At 37.4% G+C, this 19,382-nt stretch overlaps 1 protein-coding gene across 1 annotated transcript in view; it reads right to left on the bottom strand.

Moving 5' to 3' along the window:
* Positions 1-19,382, bottom strand: part of MALRD1 (MAM and LDL receptor class A domain containing 1) — a 629,377-nt gene that overhangs the window by 587,400 nt on the left and 22,595 nt on the right. Inside the window, exons 3-4 of the mRNA XM_059660668.1 lie at positions 6,265-6,356; positions 6,014-6,175 (exon numbers count right to left, since the gene is read on the bottom strand). Of these exons, the coding sequence (XP_059516651.1) occupies positions 6,014-6,175; positions 6,265-6,356 (254 nt within the window). The remainder of the gene's footprint in view (positions 1-6,013; positions 6,176-6,264; positions 6,357-19,382) is intronic.

Raw genomic sequence — 19,382 nt, 5'->3', positions numbered from 1 at the left:
TATACAAGTAACTTCAGGAACAGAAACTCTTATAATGATAGTTATTATATTAGAGTTTTCTTAATTAGTAGCATATGTTTAATATTATTTCCTAAGTAAACAGGAAAGATGACCAATTCTGTCCCCATCATGTGTTCAGATAGTAAATATTCTTGAATTAAAAGGGAAAATGACTTAGATTATAATTTCGAAAATTTTGAGAGTAGAATTTTTAACATTAAGATAACAATTCATATTGATTTGTATGAATAACTTATTTTTTGTCTATTTTTATAAAATCTACAGTTTCCGGCTGTAACTGGTGTGGCTCAGTGGATAGAGTGTCAGCCTGTGGACTGAAAGGTCCCAGGTTCGATTCCGGTCAAGGGCATGTACCTTGGTTGCGGGCACATCCCCAAAAGGAGGTTTGCAGGAGGCAGCTGATCGATGTTTCTCTCTCATTGATGTTTCTAACTCTCTATCTCTCTCCCTTCCTCTCTGTAAAAAATCAATAAAATATATTTTTTTTAAAAAAAAATCTACTGTTTCCGAATAGGGGGCTGCTGAAAATTCTTTGGCATTTCTAAATGGAATATCAAAGAAATGAGAAGCAAATAATAGCATATTAAAAATGCTTCCAGCCAAGGCTGATTTTGTTCAGTGGTTAGAGCATCAGCCAGCACACTGAAGGGTCATGGGTTTGATTCATATACCTTGGTTGCAGGTTCAATCTCTGGACCTGGTTGGGCTCGAGCAGGAAGCAACCAATCAATGTGCCTCTCTCACGTCGATGTTTCTCTTTCTTTCTCTCTCTTCATTCTCTCTCTTTCTCTCCCCCCCCCTCCACTCTCTCTAAAAATCAATGGGAAAAATATCCTCACTCCTCAGGTGAGACTTAAAAAAAAAAAAAAAAAGCTTCCATATCTTTTTACTAGTAAAATTTAGGCACTGACTGCTCATTTAGCTTAAGAATTCAAACATTCTACTTGAAAACCATTGTCAGTGATATATTTAGCAACATAGTATTCATTCCTTTCTATCCATAACACCAATACACGGGTTCCCTTCAAAACAAAAAAGAGGGTAGCGGGTAATAAAGGAAGGTTTCACTTGAATTGGGGACTAAATTTCTCCTTTATGTTATGACTGTTTTATTCTTTGCTTCCATGAACATTTTAGGACAGTAGTACAATTACTTGCTTATGTCTGCAATTTTGAAAAATGTGATTGTGGTTAAACTGCATCATACAATGCATAATAATATGGTTTCACCCAACACTGCAGACAAAGAATATCTAATGCAACAGATATTCATGCAACAGATCTGACCAAATCTGGGGGTTGGATGTTTTTTCTATCTTATAAATCCTCATACTGCTTTCACATGACAAAAATTATCATGGCTCAGTGACTACATGATTGATATCTGAAATCAAACTAATCTGCTTGGAGTTATTCCACTGTCTAAAGCTCCTAATCCTCACTGAATAACAGGGTACATTACAGGTTTACTGCAGAGGACTGCTGTGAAGGGTCAGTAAGATAATATACACAAAGGACTAAACGCAGTGCCTTACACATAGCAAGTGCTCAATAAATTGGTGGTTTTTATTATTCCTTAAACATCTTCATGATTTACTGAAATGCTGCTGTCTTTGTTGACTAAATGCATAAACAGCACTCTGTTTATGTAGCAGTATTCTCTCAAAAATTAGCATGGTTCAATTTTCTGAAGGGATGGACCCAGTACTTTACAGATGAAGGTGAAAAAGCCCTCACAGTCCAGAGGGCTTCTCAGAAACTCATGCTGAGCCCAGGTCCAGGTGGGTCTAAAATCTCCTATTTATATGTTTCTAAAGGAAGCACGATGGCTTTAAAATGACCAGAAGGCACCATGGCAGGGAAATTGTGAAAAACAGAATAATTCTCAGAGGCTTGTAAATTGATGAGGCAGCAGACACTGTCTGGAGATACTGATTACAAATGCCCTCCAATAAGCCTCTCACTATAGCTTTTCAGGAATGAGCTACTGGATGGTGACAGGCAGTATTACAAGCACAGCACATCTCTGTGGCCCAGCCAAACAGAAGCAAATGAACATCTGCTCACTTGCTGACAGGAGAGAACTAAGGCATACCTGCAACCTGAAAGATTGATGTAGCCAAAGGTCCCAACAGAGTCATATTATTTCCTCATTTTTACAAAGCCTGTAAGGTAGCAGCACTGTTTTCATATCAGCAACAAAATATTTGGGGAAACAAATTAATACACTGCACATGCGTCTGCTTTGGATGCAGCCACTGTTGCATTTTAAAGCACTCAAATGAATAACCCTGCTGCCTCAGCTACACTGGAGATGATAAACTTGGGAATTTTAAGTTTTATATTTAGCTACTACACATATTTAATCAACAACCCATACAATGTGCCCTTTGGGAATGGACAGCTGAAAAAAACAAGAAAGGTATTTTAAAAGGTCTAACCTAGCCCTAACCGGTTTGGCTCAGTGGATAGAGCATCGGCCTGTAGACTGAAAGGTCCCAGGTTCGATTCTGGTCAAGGGCATGTACCTTGGTTGCGGGCACATCCCCAGTAGGAGGTGTGCAGGAGGCAGCTGATCAATGTTTCTCTCTCATCGATGTTTCTGGTTCTCTATCCCTCTCCCTTCCTCTCTGTAAAAAAAAAATCAATAAAATATATTTTAAAAAATATAATAAAAAAATAAAAGGTCTAACCTACAAAACCAACAGGTTCCAGCTCTGCCCAACATCCAAATGAGTTGCTCTACCCGTAAAAAGCCTGACCTAAGAGAGACAGTTTGACATAAGAAGATAGTTCAAGACGTTTTTACCATCCACTCTGTTTGAAAGATGGAAAAGATGTGTAAACACTGATAAAATTTATATATAAACAAGATGCCCATGTCAGTCATTAAAGTTTATACAAGCATGCAGACAGAAGGACTTCAGCAGGTGCATCCTGCAGCATCTAGTCAATGTGACTCAATCCCCTCAAAAGCACTCTTGGCTCTGTATTATTGCTTTTGTTGTTACTGAGAAAAGACAAAGAGGCATAAGGGAGTAAGAAGAGAAGTGTAAGAAATAAACTAGAAATTTCTAGCACTTCAATAGCCACAACAAATTAGATACATTATTGGTGTCTGGATTCTCATTCCACACACCAAATCCAGGAACACATTATGTCTCATTCCCAAGCCTGTCAAAAATTTTCTCTTTGATGACAATATACCAGTAAGGGGTTAATATCCAATATATGTAAGGAACTCATACAATTCAATAGAAAATAAGCAATATGGGCAGAGCACCTGAGTAAACATTTGTACAAATTGCTAACATGAAAAGGTGCTCAGCATCACTGATTATTAGAAGAATGCAATCAAAACCAAAATATACTTCACACATGTTAGAGTGGAGAGGATGTGGAGAAAGGGAAACCTTTATGCACTGTTAGTGGGAATGTAAATTGGTCCAGTCACCATGGAAAACAGTATAGAGCTTCTTCAAAAAATTAAAAATAGAACTACCACATGATCCAGCAATCCCACTTCTGGGTATATATTCAATGGAAATGAAATAACTGTCTCAAAGAGATAGCTATACTCCCCTATCTGCAGCATTACTCATAATCACTAGGACATGGAAACAACTCAAGTATCTGTGGATGGATAAATGAATAAAGAAAATGTCACATATGCATACAAAGAAATAATTCAGAAAAAAAGGGAAATCCTACCATTTATGACAATATGGATGGATGTAGATGGTATTATGCTAAGTGAAATAAGTCAGACAAAGAAAGACAAATATTATATATAATCTCACTTACATGTATAATCTAAACAATCCAAACTCATAGAAAACAAAGAGTAGAGAAATGGGGATGGAAAGAGACCTTGCTTTGGGCGATGGGTGCACAATGCAATGTACAGATGATGTTTTATTGAGTTGTACACTTAAAACCTGTATGGTTTTGTGAACTAATGTCACTCCAATAAATTCAATTAATAATAATAACTTTTAAAAAGAGCAGAATGGTATTTGCCAGGGGCTGTGGTGTGAGGGAAATGGTAGTCAAAAGATACTAACTTCCAATTACAAGATGAATAAGTTCTGGGTATCTAATATGCAGCATGGTGAATATAGCTAATAATACTATAATATGTACTTGAAAGTTGGTAAGAGAGTAGATTTTTTAATTTTTAAAATATTTTAATTGATTTTTAAACAAAGAGGAAGAGAGAAGAAGAGAGAAACAATGATGTGAGAGCAAAAATATCAATTGTCTGACTCTTGCACGCCCCCTACTGGGGACTGAGCCTGCAACCTGGGCAAGTGTCTTTATGGAAATTATAATGACAAGCCTTGGATGCATGGGGCAGGGCCCAACCAACTGAGCCACACTAGCCAGTGCAAGAAAGTAGATTTTAAATGTTTTCAGCACACAACAACAATGAAAACAACCTATAATTATGTGAAGTGATGGGTGGGTTAACTAGCTTTATTTTGATAATCATTTCACAATACATACCTGCATCAAATCATCACTTGGTACCCTTAATTGTACCTAATTTCACGTCAACTCTATTTCAATAGAGCTGGGGGAAAACTCTTTTCCCATTAATATGGAGCTGGGAACATTCCCTGAATCCACCTACAGCATCCTTAGTGCCCCAAATAAGCCTTTGTTAAATAAGTGAATCAATCATTTAAATGCCTAATGCCTAATGGCTTAAGATAACCTCCCAACACACTGATATATCATTTAAATTGAGTGCAAAGGCTCAAAAGGACAGAACTGTGCTTCTAACCATACAATTCCATTTAAGTTTTATCTGTCCAGGTGTCATTTAACCATCTTCTAAGTGCTTTTCTTTTAATTTCTTCGAATACACATTTAGTTTACAAAAGCCTGAAAATTCCAAAATACTGTGATTTTATGACAGCTCAATTAAAAAAATATGCCATTCTTATATCTTATAATTTCATTTTTATAATAGCAACCCTGCTCATTCTCCTGCCTTTCCTCTTAACCACTCAAAATAGCTGAACTTAAAATTAAATCCAATTCAAGTACTATATTTAAGCAAATGCTAAAGTCATCACATATCAAATGATTTTGCACTCTTTAACAAAATTATAAAATTGACTATATTACACTATCTTAATAAATATGATAAAGGAAACCCACCTGGGCTAAATTGGCTCACAAATCAGGTTTAAAAAGCAAATTAATTCAGAATAAAATGGTCTAAGATCCTCTTTTAACTGGGAAATTTTGCTTGGCTGTCCCAAATGTTAAAATATGCAATACTTTTCCAAGAATCCTTGTAATAATTATTAGATTATAATTTCCACCATACATAAGTTTTATTAGGTTGTATAAATAAGTTTATATTTTAAAGGTTTGCTTTGACTTTATTTCTCAAAATTATTTTGGAAAGTAAAGGCTGTATTGAATAATTTGACTTTAACCATGAAATGAATATGACAATTATTTCATGTCCGCAGCATTTGGAATTAGTATTTAATTAAACAGTCTATTTCCTCATTACCCAACAACCCTGTTCTCTCAAAAGCATGAGAAAAGTCTGAAAGGGAAGTGAGCCTTAAGAATAAATGAAAAGAAATAGGACATTGGAATAGTAAGAGAAATAAAGAAAAAAATGAGGATTCAAGAATTTAAGGAGAAAATTAGGTTATATTTTACTAATATATCAATATATCTTAATATTTATCAACTCCAGTTTTGATACATAAACTTAAAACCTTTTTTAAGTGTCTTCTGGGGGTGACTGCTCAACCCAATTTCCTGGAACTATTTGGTCTCAACTCTTAAAAGTCATGGCAAATCCCTCAGTCCTATGCCAAATGGGACAGTTAGTCATCCCACTTTTAATTCACCTAGTACTCTTTACAAATCAATAAAAAACATATTTTTAAAGGAAGTTCTTTTTAAAAAAATTGAATCTGATCATCTTTCTTTCAAAAATTGCTAGAAAATATAACAAACATACCTGAAACTTCTGGGAGCACTGAATTCTGATGGACTTTCTCTCCCACTGATTTTGGGGCCCAGCTATGTTTTGCCATAAAGGTTGAATAGGACCCCCACATGTAGTTTGAAGGCCAGCTGTTAATTTGCCACTCATATGGCTGGAGAAGTAATAAAATGTAACCTGTGAAAAAAATAATTAATATTCAAACAATTATAATAAAGAAGTTCCCAAGTGTAAAAAGTTTTAAAGTGCTGTGTGCTTTCAAATACCTGACAAGCATGCAGGTTGTTCATCGGAAGGAAAACTCGGCTTCTTAAGTTTGAAGGAGAGTCCTCTTTGGAGACCAGTGAGAGAAAGTGGGCTATTAGAAACAAGAGTCAGCATTTAGATTTATGGTAATCACTGGTAAGCTTAGTTAATACACCAGGCAGTAATTCAGGCTTATATCCACATTGGATCAATATATTTTTGCTCAAAGAATTAAACATTTAAGTACATCATCTGCTTTTGCAAATGATCTGATATTTTTACTTCATTATATTCCCCATTGAAATAACCAATTGAGATTATATTCCCTATAGCACTATTATGGGCTGCAGTCCACAACCCACTTTAGCTTATATAATGTAGAAAGTTATAATTCTGCAAAGATGGTATCCAGAGAAAACAATATGTTAGGACTGCCCTCCAAAATAATCAATTCAATGAGGAATTCAAAAGAGATCATTGTTTGCTGTGGTTTTCTCCAGAAAGGATTGGATCAAATAGTCCCAGCTTTTTCCAGGATTATGGAAACCAACACTGAGTCCTGATACTCTCTTGTATGCTGCAGTACAGACTGTGCCGGCTACTGTTTAAAAGCCTGTAACATAAATTCAGTTCTAGAGTGTCGGTCTATGGATTGCAGGGTCACGAGTTTGAATCCAATCAAGGGCACATGCCTCGGTTGCCGGTTGGAGTGTGTGCAGGAGGCAACCAATCGATGTGTCTCTCACAAATCAATGGTTCTCTCTCTCTCTGTCTCTACCTCTCCCTTAAAAAAAGAAAATGGAAAAAGTATTCTTGGATAAGGATAAACAAAAATAAATAAATAAGTAAATAAATAAATAAATACATAAATAACAGTCTCTGGACTTTCATATATTTCCTGTAATACTTGACAAGGCTGTGGTATATAATCTGGGAACCATTATTTTCTGCTACTCTATTTGGTGTGCCACTATTTGCCAAAAAGAATGAAAAAATGGTGTTGATGATGTTATGATGATATGTCTACCCTAGTTATTTAGTGGTATTTTAAAGCTAAGTTAGAAATCAAATTTAATTGTCACATCATTAGTAATCAATAGTAACATTATGAAACTTTAAATACCTCTTTTTCCCTAGACCTGTTCCAAAATTGTACTCTAATTAAGCAGAAAGCAGTGACATTAATGGTTACTTATAGTCTGACGCATAATTGAAATTCCAGCAATAACAGAATGTGCTCCCTGGAATCTATAATAATAAAAGCATAATATGCCAATTAGACTGGACGTCCTGCCAGGGAAGCCTGGGTCCTGGGTACCGGCCAGTGGCTGGAGGGAAGCCCCAGTCCAGGGTGCCAGAGGGAAGCTGGTGCTGGCAACCGGGGGAAGGAAGGCCCACTCTTGCATGAATTTCGTGCATTGGGCCGCTAGTTATTACATACACATAATTTAGATGACGGTATCACAGTGATACAAGTGGACTATCAGTTTGTTCCTACTTCATATTCAGCAGGTAAAGCAAATGTTAAGCAAGTGATTAATTAAATAAGACTAAAGAGCCATTTGTAAATATTGTTTTAAGTTTAAATAATATTATTAGCAATGCAAATGATAATAGTACTCAACAGGCCCTAAATTATTGTTTATAAATATTCAGCTACTAAAAAAACATTCATAAATATATAAGAAAAATTGCTTTCATTTGTCAAGGAAATTACTTAAATTAATCATGTTTATTTTTTAAAGTTTGGTCAAAAATCAGATTTGCTACATTATGCTAATAAATAATGAGAGTAGCATTTGCAATAAAATAATAAATTATTTAAATAAGTAGGATATTTTATAAATATAAACTATGACATTTATTATGTGCTATGACACTGTAAATTCTGTATTTTGTCAGAAATTAAATAAAGGTTAATCTTTAGGTTATCATGCAAAGTAAAGTTTTAAATTCAGAAACAGCGTAAGGTCCTTTAACATTTATACTGGTAATAAGCTTTCCTTCCATGGGCAAGAAAAAAGAAGAAGAAAAAAGTGTTCAAAATGCATCCAATAGCAATTTCTTGCTTTCTACCTTTAATTTCAACTTGGTGATAATAACAGACATATTTTATGTGTCTGCAACAAGCAGAATCCGAAGTAACCGCTTGAGCTAAAGCTGACCCAATAACAGACATATTTTAAATGCACTTGTAATTTTACCTTATTCTCTATAGTCTGAGTTTAGAATTTCTTGCTTTCCATAAGACTTTAGTCATCAAATCTATGATTATAAAAGACAGAAGCAGATCCTTGGCAGCACAACCTTTTCCCACATGCCCATTCCCTCACCCGACACCCCTCCTACTGCTGGCTCTAAACATCAAGAAGACACTTGTGAAGCTGACAACAACAAAAAAATGTAACCAATGTTCTCTCCACACACCTCTTACTCCTTGAGGGAACATAGTAAATCAAATCACACATATATCATAATCATCATGTATTTGCTATTAATCTCTAATATATTCACTTGTTTGTTTATATGATTCATAAATTCCTATTTTAAACCTACCTCCCTAAAAGCAAGTGCATAGAATATCTTCAAAATATACTTAAAATAAAGTTGTGACAAAGTGTTAATTATTAAAATTACAAAGAACATAAGCAGCATGCTTTCATTTATAATTATAAATGTTAATGTTAAAGGGCTTTCAAAATTATTTTTCTTATTTGTTGAGTAGGTGTTGAAGTAAAATCCAACATAACCAAGATTGATGACCAAAAAAAGAAAGTATATAAAACGTAAAAGCAACAGAAAACTATGAATCCAGTCTTGAGGCTAAATCCAATAACTTTGGCAGTGAATTCCACCAACTTTGATCCTCAGGAAAGAGAAGGTAAAATTTTCAGTCTTGCTTTCTTCAACTAGTAACAGGCAGTCTTGTGTTTCCTCCATTTCCAAGTTCTAAGTGATTAATGGGTATGATTGTGAGCAGGAGAAACATAAATCCCACTGCATGCTACAGAGTAATAAACTGGCTCAAAGGAACTAAAAACATTGAGTATGTTAGCAGTGAAATAATATCAGTTCTTAAGAACATTTTCCAAAATATCAGGCTGCAGGAATGGATCACCATGACAAGGTCCAAGACCTGAAGCAAAGGTTAAAATGTCAAAAGTTTTAGAAAGGAAAAGTTGTGCTCATCTATGACAGAAATACGCCTTAGTTGAGATAACATAGAGGAAATAATGGTCTTAGATATAAAATCCCTCTCTCTATTGATATAGAGAATGTCAATAAGGAGAAATTATAAAAATCAATAACTAATCATTATCATTATAGTTATTATGATTTCTAAAAATCAAAATTATCATTCAGTATTGAGGAGTACTCAATATGTAAAGATGTAATCTGTGGCAGTAACAGCATAAAGATGGGAAGAACGGAGCTACGTTGGACAAATGCTTCCATAAACTATTGCAATTAAATTGGTATTAATCCAATCTAGATTGTTTTGATCCCCAGGCAGCTACTAAAATATTGTTCAAAAATATATAGGGGGAAAAGTGAATCTCTATGACACAGTAGAAAATATCTATGTAGCACAACCAAAAAAAGAAATGCCCTGGCTTGTTGGCCCAAATGGATGGAACATCATGTACACCAAAAGGCTGCAGGTTTGATTCCCCATCAGGCCACATACCTAAGTTGCAGGTTCAATCCCCAGTGGAGGCTCCTACAGGAGGCAACTGATTGATGTTTCTCTCTCACATTGATGTTTCTTTCTCTCTTTCCCTCCCTCTCTGTATTAAAAAGAAAAAAATAAATACAAAACATAGCTTCAGGAGAAGATTAAAAAAGAAAAAGAAAAAAGGAAAAACAAATATCAGGCAGCAAGTGTGAACCCTATGTTATCTCTAACTGTGATATGTAAATGGATAAAGTATCCAATCAAAAGTTTAAGGTTGGCATCCTATATAATAAAAGCCTAATATGCAAATCGTCCCTTCGACCAGGAGTTCGACCAGGGGGCAGGCTGGTGGGCCAACCACATGCAGCCCCCTCCCCCTGGCTGGCCCACCTTGGTCAGCACCAGTGGCAGGCAGCTGAGGGAAGGGAGGCCCCTAGGGACCCTACCCTGTGCACTAGGCCTCTAGTATTATATAAAAGTATGACCCACTCATAAGGTGTATCTCTTAGAGAAATCTTGTAGAAAATCTTATATAATAAAAGGCTGATATGCAAATAGACCAAATGGTGAAACAACCAGAGCAACCAAACAACCAGTCACTATGGCATACACTGACCACCAGGGGGCATGCGCAGAACATGGTGGGATGGTGGAGCAGGTAAACGGGGGCGCCAGACCAAGGGAGGGAGCTGGTCGCTGTCATCCGGGCAAGCCTCTGGTGGTTACCGAAAATTCTTTGCTCCCGTGCACCACAGTCCCACCCGGCTTTGCACCTGCTACTGGCGCCGGCCCCACTCACATCCACTGCTGGCACTGGACCCTCCACTCGCACTCATTGCTGGCACGCAGCGTCGGCCCAAATTGATCGGTGCCATCAGCCGGCCCCCCACCCATGCACCAGGCCTCTATCCTATATAATAAAAGGGTAATATGAAAACTGACCCTAATAGCAGAAAGACTGAGATGACTGGTCACTATGACACACACTGACCACCAGAGGGCAGATGCTCAATTCAGGAGCTGCCCCCTGGTGGTCAGTGCGCTCCCACAGGGGGAGCTCTGCTCAGCCACAAGCCAGGCTCAGTGGTAGTGGTGGGAGCCTCTCCCGCCTCCTCAGCTGCACTAAGGATGTCCAACTGCAGCTTAGGCCTTCTCCCCGCTGGCAAGTGGACATTCCCTGAGGGCTCCTGGGCTGCCAGAGGTATGTCTGATTGCCAGCTTAGGCCCAATCCCCCGGGGAGCAGTCCTAAGCCAGCAGGTGGTCATCCCCCGAGAGGTCCCAGTCTGCGAGAGGGCACAGGCCGGGCTGAAGGACCCCCCACCCCCGAGTGCACAAATTTTTGTGCAACGGGCCTCTAGTCTATATATATAAAAGCCTAAGTGACCCATCGCTATGATGTGCACTGACCACCAGGGGGCAGACGCTCAACACAGGAGCTGCCCCCTGGTGGTCAGTGTGCTTCCACAGCCAACCTCCCATGGCCCTCATGGGCCCTATTGCCAGCCTTGCCGAGGGACCCCACCCATGCACGAATTTGTGCACAGGGCCTCTAGTAAAAATATATATTTTAAAAAATAGATGAATGGATAAAGAAGTGGTACATATGTACAATGAAATGTGCCTCAGCCACAAAAAGGAACAAAATCTTGCTGTCAGTGACAACATGGATGGACCTAGAGGGTATTGTGCTGAGTGAAATAAGTCAGTCAGAAAGACAAATGCCAGGTGGTTTTACTTATATATGGAATCTAAAAAAGAAAACAAAATAAGTGATCAAACAAAACAGAAACAAATTCACAGATATAGAGAACATTTTGATGGTTACCAAATGAATGGGGGTTGGGGGATGGGTGAAAATGGGGAAGAGTTTAAGATGTTTAAAATGGGCCTTGGCTAGGTGGCTCAGTTGTTTAGAGCATATTCCCTTACACCAAACAGCTGTGGGTTCAATTCTCAGAGCACATACCTACGTTGCAGGTTCAATCCACAGTTGGGGCACATACCCGAGGCAACCAAGTGGTCTCTCTCTCTCTCTCTCTCTCTCTCTAAAAATTAATAAAAACATAGCATCAGGCTAGGATTTTTTTTTTAAGTACAAATTTGTAATTATAAAGTAGTCATGGGCATGTAAAGTATAACAGAGAATAAAATCAATAATATTACAATAACTATGATGTCCGACGTACTAGATTTATTGGGGGTGATTAATTCATAAGTTATATAAATGTCTAATCACTATGTTGTACACCTAAAAGTAATATAATATTTATGCCAGCTGTGATTAAAAAAATAAAAATAAAATTTTAAAAAAGAAGAGATGTAATATCTCAATAAACTGTAACAAGTAAAGGGAATGAATCAGTAATAAAAAAGCTTTCAACAAAGAAATTCTCAAAGAAGGATAACTAGTATATGCTATAAAACATTTAAAGAAGAATTAACAACACTTCACAAACTCTATCACAAATTAGGAGAGAATACTTCCCAACTTAACTTATTTTGTGAGGTCACTATTACCTTGATTCTAAAACCAAACACATCACCAGAAAATAAAACAACGAATCAATATCCTCAATAAATATAAATATAAAAACACTAAACGAAATACTAGAAAGCCTTATTGAGCATGTTATAAAAAGGATTATTCACCATGACCAAGTAGAATTTATACAGAGAGTGCAAAGTTGGTTCCACATATGAAAAACAATCACTAACTTGATCAAGAAAAGGCCAAAAAACCTCATGATCATCTTGATAGCTACAGAAAACACATCTGATAAAGTCTAACACCCTCTCATAATAAAAACACTCAACATAATAGTTACAGAAGGGAACATGCTTACCTGATAAACGACATCTACTAGCATCATAACTAATGTAAAAGACTGAAAATGTTTCTTTCAACAGGAATAAGAGAAGGATATCTACTACTGCCAGTTCTATTCAACATTGCGGTGGAGTTTCTAGCCTGGCTATTAGAGAAGGAAATTAAATAAAAGGCATCCAGAATGGAAACAGAAAGTAAAACTATTTGTCAATGACAGGATCTTGTATATATAAGATCCTAAGGAATTATGTGATTGCATTGGGGTCACTTGAACTATTCAGGATAACCTTCCTATTTTAAGGTTATTTCATTAATAACGTTAATTACATCTACAAAGTTCTTTCACATAAGTACCTAGATTAGTGTTTGATTGAGTAACCTGGGAATGGGGATCTTGAGGGAGGGCATGCATCTTTAGAATTTTCCCTACCATAATTAGGTAGGCAATAATTTGGTTCTCTTGTTTCATTTGTTGTGTTTTAAGGTATTAACCAAAGTCTATAAAGCCTGAAGTAGTTGAGTGTAAGTTCTTCCTTGACTAATTCAGTTGTAGGACACACTAAATCAATGTGACTACTAATTACGGTTGGCAGAGAACGTTGGTTTGCAGAGAACAGAAATCTGCTCGGTCACTGTAATTGGTAAAATTCCCTGCCCACTTTCATTAGACAGAATCTCAGTCTTCTGATAATGTGGTTATGGTTCAAAAGATAGATTCCTTGAAATTTGTGTTGTCTTTTTTTCAGGGTACTAATATTTAATTTTATGTATTTCTGTTGAATCTGAATTTTTCACTTGTGGCTGAATTAATTTGAAAAATATATACCCATATAAACTTAAATAAATAAACCATCTTCCTGTAAAGATAAAATTTCTGCCAAAAGGAAAGAAAATTATACATTAAAAATATTATATATTTTTATTATATATAAAATATTATATATTCTAAAAATATATAAGTTATAGAATATATTTAGCTCTAATCAAATAAATAATATTTATTATTTACTTAAAGGTATTGGACAGCTTGACTAGCCATGTTATGTGGAGAAATTTCATTGATGTCATATAAGTTAATTCAAATATTCAGCTAAGTTGTCAACTCTGATTCCCTGACCGATGTATTTCTCTGAATTTGAAATAAAAGAAATGGGAACATAAACATATTATATTCTACAATAAAATAGGCATAACATTTGTTGAGGAATTATGAAAAACGCATGTAGCTTACTCATTTAAAATGTGCACTCATGCAGACACCTATCAAGGACCGTGATATTATTAGCTTGACAATCAAAGAATTTATGGAAGAAACTTAAATTCTCTGCAAAATACTACTTGAGGCCGAATGAATCATTAAGTACCAAATGTGTATGCCTTTGAAATTCTTTATGCAACTCCTCAGCCACTGCCACATCCATCAATGTCTCTCATTTCTGCTGCCGGGTTGGGCAGCAGCAGAGTTAGAATTATCAACTGTGAAGGAGTTTTGGTAGAGGAGGGAAAAGAGGAAAGGACATGGTACTGATGAGTAACATCAATATCCTTTCAATAACATTTTAATTTTAGAGAGAAACAGAGATATCAATTTGTTGTCCCACTTATTTACACATTCATTGGTTGATGTTTGTATGTGCCCTGACCAGGGATCAAACACACAACCTTAGCATATCAGTACCACACTCTAACCAGCTGAGCTACCCATCCTGGGGCTGGTGACATAGTCTTGAAATTCCCAAATGCACTTTATGCCTTATCTTCTTTTCCAAAGACAGCATCCTGTAATCATAGCAGGCTGCTATATAATTGCCTGAGAACACTAGGTATGAATTTGCTCTAACATTATAGAACTTTTGCCGGGGTCCAGCCCCAGCGGGTCCAGGGGTCCCCAAAGGTGTGGACGGAGTCGGCGAAGAAGGAAGGACACGGAGACAGTGTTCAGTTGATCAGCAGCCTAGCCAGGATCTCCAGCCAGGATCTCCAGCCAAGTTCTGGTCTGGATCTCCAGAAAGGTTCTGCTTCGGATCTCCAGCCAGGTTCTGTGGCCATGTTCCCTCGCTAGGTTCTTCAGCCAGGTTCTGTCCAGGTTCTCCAGCCAGGTTCAGTCACCAGGTTCTAGTCAGGTTCTCTTTCCAATTTCTGTAGTCAGGTTCAGTCCAGGATCTTTTGCCATGTTCTCTCCAGCGAAGTTCTTCTGTCTGTAGGTTCTGTGTAGGTTCTGTCTTCTGAGTTTTGACTTCTAAGTTCTGAGTCTTGCTGTCTTGTTACATCTGTATTTATACCAGTTGATTCAATCCTATCAATCTCTATTACAAAGGTTAGGGCGTTTCTTATCTCCATTCCAGGGAGTAAAGATTATGCAGCTTAAGCATGATTGTTTGTAGTTAAAGTGATTAATTACCTGCCTGGCACTTAGTTAAGGGGTTTTATTCCCTCCCTAACTTCAGGGGAAAATCCCTACCTGGGGAAACAACCTTTCTCAGAGACCTTGGTTAAAACACATAGTGCCAAGAAGGTGAGCAAACATATTAAGAACAGTATGCCATATATGCCAGGTCCCTTGAAACAGCAAGCATGGACCGGCTCCCGGCAAACTTTTAAATTTTCTACCTATATCATAATTAATTGTGTTATTCTCAAAAATGCTTTTCAAATCTTCCTTAGTCCCCTCTTTAATTTCAAGTGCATAAAAAAACTGCAAGACTGCCAGTCCAGGTGGTGGCATAGGTAAATGTGGTACTTGCTCCCTCCCACAGCCACATCAATATTAAAACTAAACGACAGAACAGTCATTATTCAGAATTGCTTGGAATATGACTGAATGAAAGTTCAAAACTACGGAATTAAAGAAGCAGCTACATCAAGACTAGCAGAAGGGGTGGAGACACAGAAGGGTCTGGTCCCACACCTACATGTGGTGGATTAAAATTGGGAGGGATTTCATGGCTATGTAAGTTCCCCTGGAGAGAAGGGGTCCTAGTTCCATACCAGGTCTCCCAACCCAAGGTTCTAGTGCCAGGAAGAGAAGTCCCCATAACTCTGGCTGTAAAAGCAGCCAGGGATTGAGGCTGAGGGATATGGAGGGCTGCTGGTGTACCAAATAGTTCCCCTTAAAGGGCCCACACACAAACTAATTCTGACTAACTTCCTCTAAACTCCAACATAAAGGCAGCAGATAGAAAAGCACCAGAGAATTGTGGAAAGGAACTAAATTGTCCAGTATCAGGTGAGAGCTGGAGGAGCAGCTTTCTCCCAGACTGAAGTGCTGCAGAGGCCATTTTTTCTTTGATGAGCCCTCCCCCTACAGAACCAGCAGGTTGGTACCATATCTGAAACTCTATCAACCTGGCTAACACTATTTTTCCTGCCCTAGTGGTCCCTGAGGCCTTTCCCCACCCAACTTTCTGGCCCACCCAAGCTGTTTTAAGTGGCTTTTCTATACACCAGGCCTGTCTTGGTTCATGCTTCAGATTTTCCTAAAATATCTCAAATAAGCAGTATCTGGCCTCAGTGGGCCCCATACCGCTCGTTAAATGACCTCAGGCCCAGCACTAGCCAGCCTTGGTTTGCAGCTTGGCCTCACGTGGGCACCTCCAAGCCCAGCATAAGTAGCAGCCATCTTCAGATTGCTTTGTAGCTCATGCCAGTTGGCCATGAGCAGAACATAGGTGGCAGCTAACCTTAGCTTGCAACTCCTGGGAGGCCCCAGAACCAGTGCACCCAATTGATAGCTTCAGACTACGTCGAATAACTACCATCTAATCACCTCCACAATCAACACATTCAAGGGACGAACTCAGTGAACATCAAAGCCCTGCTGAAGTAAGTCCTGCTCTGTGGGGTGGGCCCCTGAACAACTGACCCTCCATGGTAGTCAGAGGTCAGTGGTCATTTGTCACAGCCAGTTCTTGCAGCCGATTGGCCTGGAGGCAAACCTCTCCCATTTATGTGCCAATAGCAATCAAGGCTCATCTACAAAAGGAGGGTGTCCACATGAGGGGGGCATACCTGAGTGTCCAGCTTGGGGTCATGGGTTTGATTGGGGAGGCTGGACCTTACTGAACATCTACTGCATTAGGCCACTCTACCGAGCCTGGGTGATGTAGCAGTTCTACCTAATACATAGAAACACACACAGGGAAGCTGTCAAAAGGAGACAAAGAAATACGTGCCATGTGAAAGAACAGAACAAAACTCCAGAAAAGTAGTTAAACAAAATGGAGACTAGCAATTTACTTGATGCAGAGTTCAAAACACTGGTTATAAGGATGTGTAAGAAACTTAGAACTTCCACACCATAAAAAAGAACCAGTCAGAAATGAAAGATAAACTAACTGAAATGAAGAATAATTTACAGGGAATCGACAGTAGCATAAGTGAAGAATTAAATCAGTGATTTGGAATTTATGGGAGCAAAAACATCCAATCAGAACAGCAAAAAGAAAAAAGAATCCAAAATTGAAGATAATATAAGGGACCCTCTGGGACAAATTTAATTATATCAACATTCACATCATGGGGGTGCTAGAATAAGAAGAGAATGAACAAGAAATTAAAAACCTATTTGAAAAAATAATAACAGAAAACTTCCCTAATTTGGTGAAGGAAATAGACATACAAGTTCAGGAAGCACAGAGAATCCCAAACAAATCCCAAAGAGGCACACACCAAGACACATCATAATGAAAACACAAAAGGTTAAAGACAAAGAGAGAATCTTAAAAGTAGCAAGAGAAAAGCAGTTAGTTACCTACAAGAGAGCTCCCATAAGACTGTCAGCTGGTTTCTCAATAGAAACTCTATAGGCCAGATCGGATTAATTAAAAATACCCAAAGTGATGAAAGGCAAGGACCTACAACCAAGATTACACTACCCATCAAAGCTATCATTTAGAATTGAAGGACAGATAAAGAGCTTCCTAAACAAGAAAAAGTTAAAGGCATTTATTACCACCAAATTAGTATTACATGAAGTGCTAAAGGGTCTTCTTTAAGAAGAAAAAAGGCAAATATTCAAACAATAACATCACAATAAATACATATCTATCAACAATTGATCATGAAAAACAAAATAAATGAACAAGCAGAACAGAAATAAACTCATGATACAGAGAACATTTTGACAGTTGCAAGATGGGAGAGGAGTTTGGAGGATGGGTGAAAATGGTGAAGTGATTAAGAAGTACAAATTGGTCGTTATAGAATAGTCATGGGGATATAAAGTACAGCTTATGGAGTATAGTCAATAATATTCTAATAACTATGTATGGTGTCAAATTGGGATGATCCCTTAGTAAGTTATGTAATGTCTAATCACTGGAGTATATATTCAAAACTAATATAATAATGCATTTCAACTGTAATTTAAAAATGGTTTTAAAGCCAAAACCGGTTTGGCTCAGTGGATAGAGCGTCGGCCTGCGGACTGAAAGGTCCCAGATTCGATTCTGGTCAAGGGCATGTACCTGGGTTGCGGGCACATCCCCAGTGGGAGATGTGCAGGAGGCGGCTGATCGATGGTTCTCTCTCATCGATGTTTCTGACTCTCTATCTCTCTCCCTTCCTCTCTGTAAAAAATCAATAAAATATATTTTTTTAAAAAAATGGTTTTAAAAAATAAAGTAAAACAAAATTAAAAAGTTGATCAAGAAAAAGAAAAAACTATAAAACTTATTCTCTGGGACATTTGAGATACTGCTCCCTGGCATATGTCCTCAGTTTAGCTCAAATAAACTCATAAAAATTCTCTATATGTTTGGACATTTCTTGCACCAATACCATTCTTTTCCCTTAAAAAAAAAAAAAAAAAAAAAAGTCTGGGCCCAAGTACAATCTTTTTTTTTCTTTTGTCAATAGCTCCCCTTCCCAACCCTACTTCCTATAAAAAGCTTACACTTCCTTAAAAAAAAAAAAAAAAAAAAAAAAGCTTTCTAAAAAGATCACAAACACCTTGATATGCTACAGCTATTTTAACAGTCTTTATAATATTCACAGAATTTATTGTGATGCCTTAGACACACTGGGGTTAATAAATGCTTTTGAATTAAAATGAACAATTGTCACCACCATATGTAAATATGTGTACATAAACATATAAAATAAATTTTTCTTTGTTACTTTTTACTTTTAAAATAGTGTAACTACAACATTTAGAACAGGACAAGTAGAATAATACACTGTAATTACACTTCATGAACACAAATCTTATTTGTATTTTTATTATTAAAAAACAGGCTTGCCGAAACCGGTTTGGTTCAGTGGATAGAGCGTTGGCCTGCGGACTGAAAGGTCCCAGGTTTGATTCCGGTCAAGGGCATGTACCTGGGTTGCGGGCACATCCCCAGTGGGGAGTGTGCAGGAGGCGGCTGATCGATGGTTCTCTCTCATCGATGTTTCTGACTCTCTATCTCTCTCCCTTCCTCTCTGTAAAAAATCAATAAAATATATTTTAAAAAAAACAGGCTTGACTACTATAAAAATATCTTTAATTGAAAATTCAGATGAATAGCAAAGCTAATTTTTTTATAGAATCAGGATAAACATCAAGGTAGGCTTCAGCTACATTTGCTACAGAAGTGGCCACTAAAATTAAGATTATAACTTGTTTGTTCTTAGAGGAGGTATGTTATCCTTT

Source organism: Myotis daubentonii, chromosome 1 (genome assembly GCF_963259705.1).
Source record: "Myotis daubentonii chromosome 1, mMyoDau2.1, whole genome shotgun sequence".
NCBI lineage: Eukaryota > Metazoa > Chordata > Mammalia > Chiroptera > Vespertilionidae > Myotis > Myotis daubentonii.
Note: the sequence above shows the minus strand (reverse complement) of the source record. Positions and strands in the feature narration are given on the sequence as shown.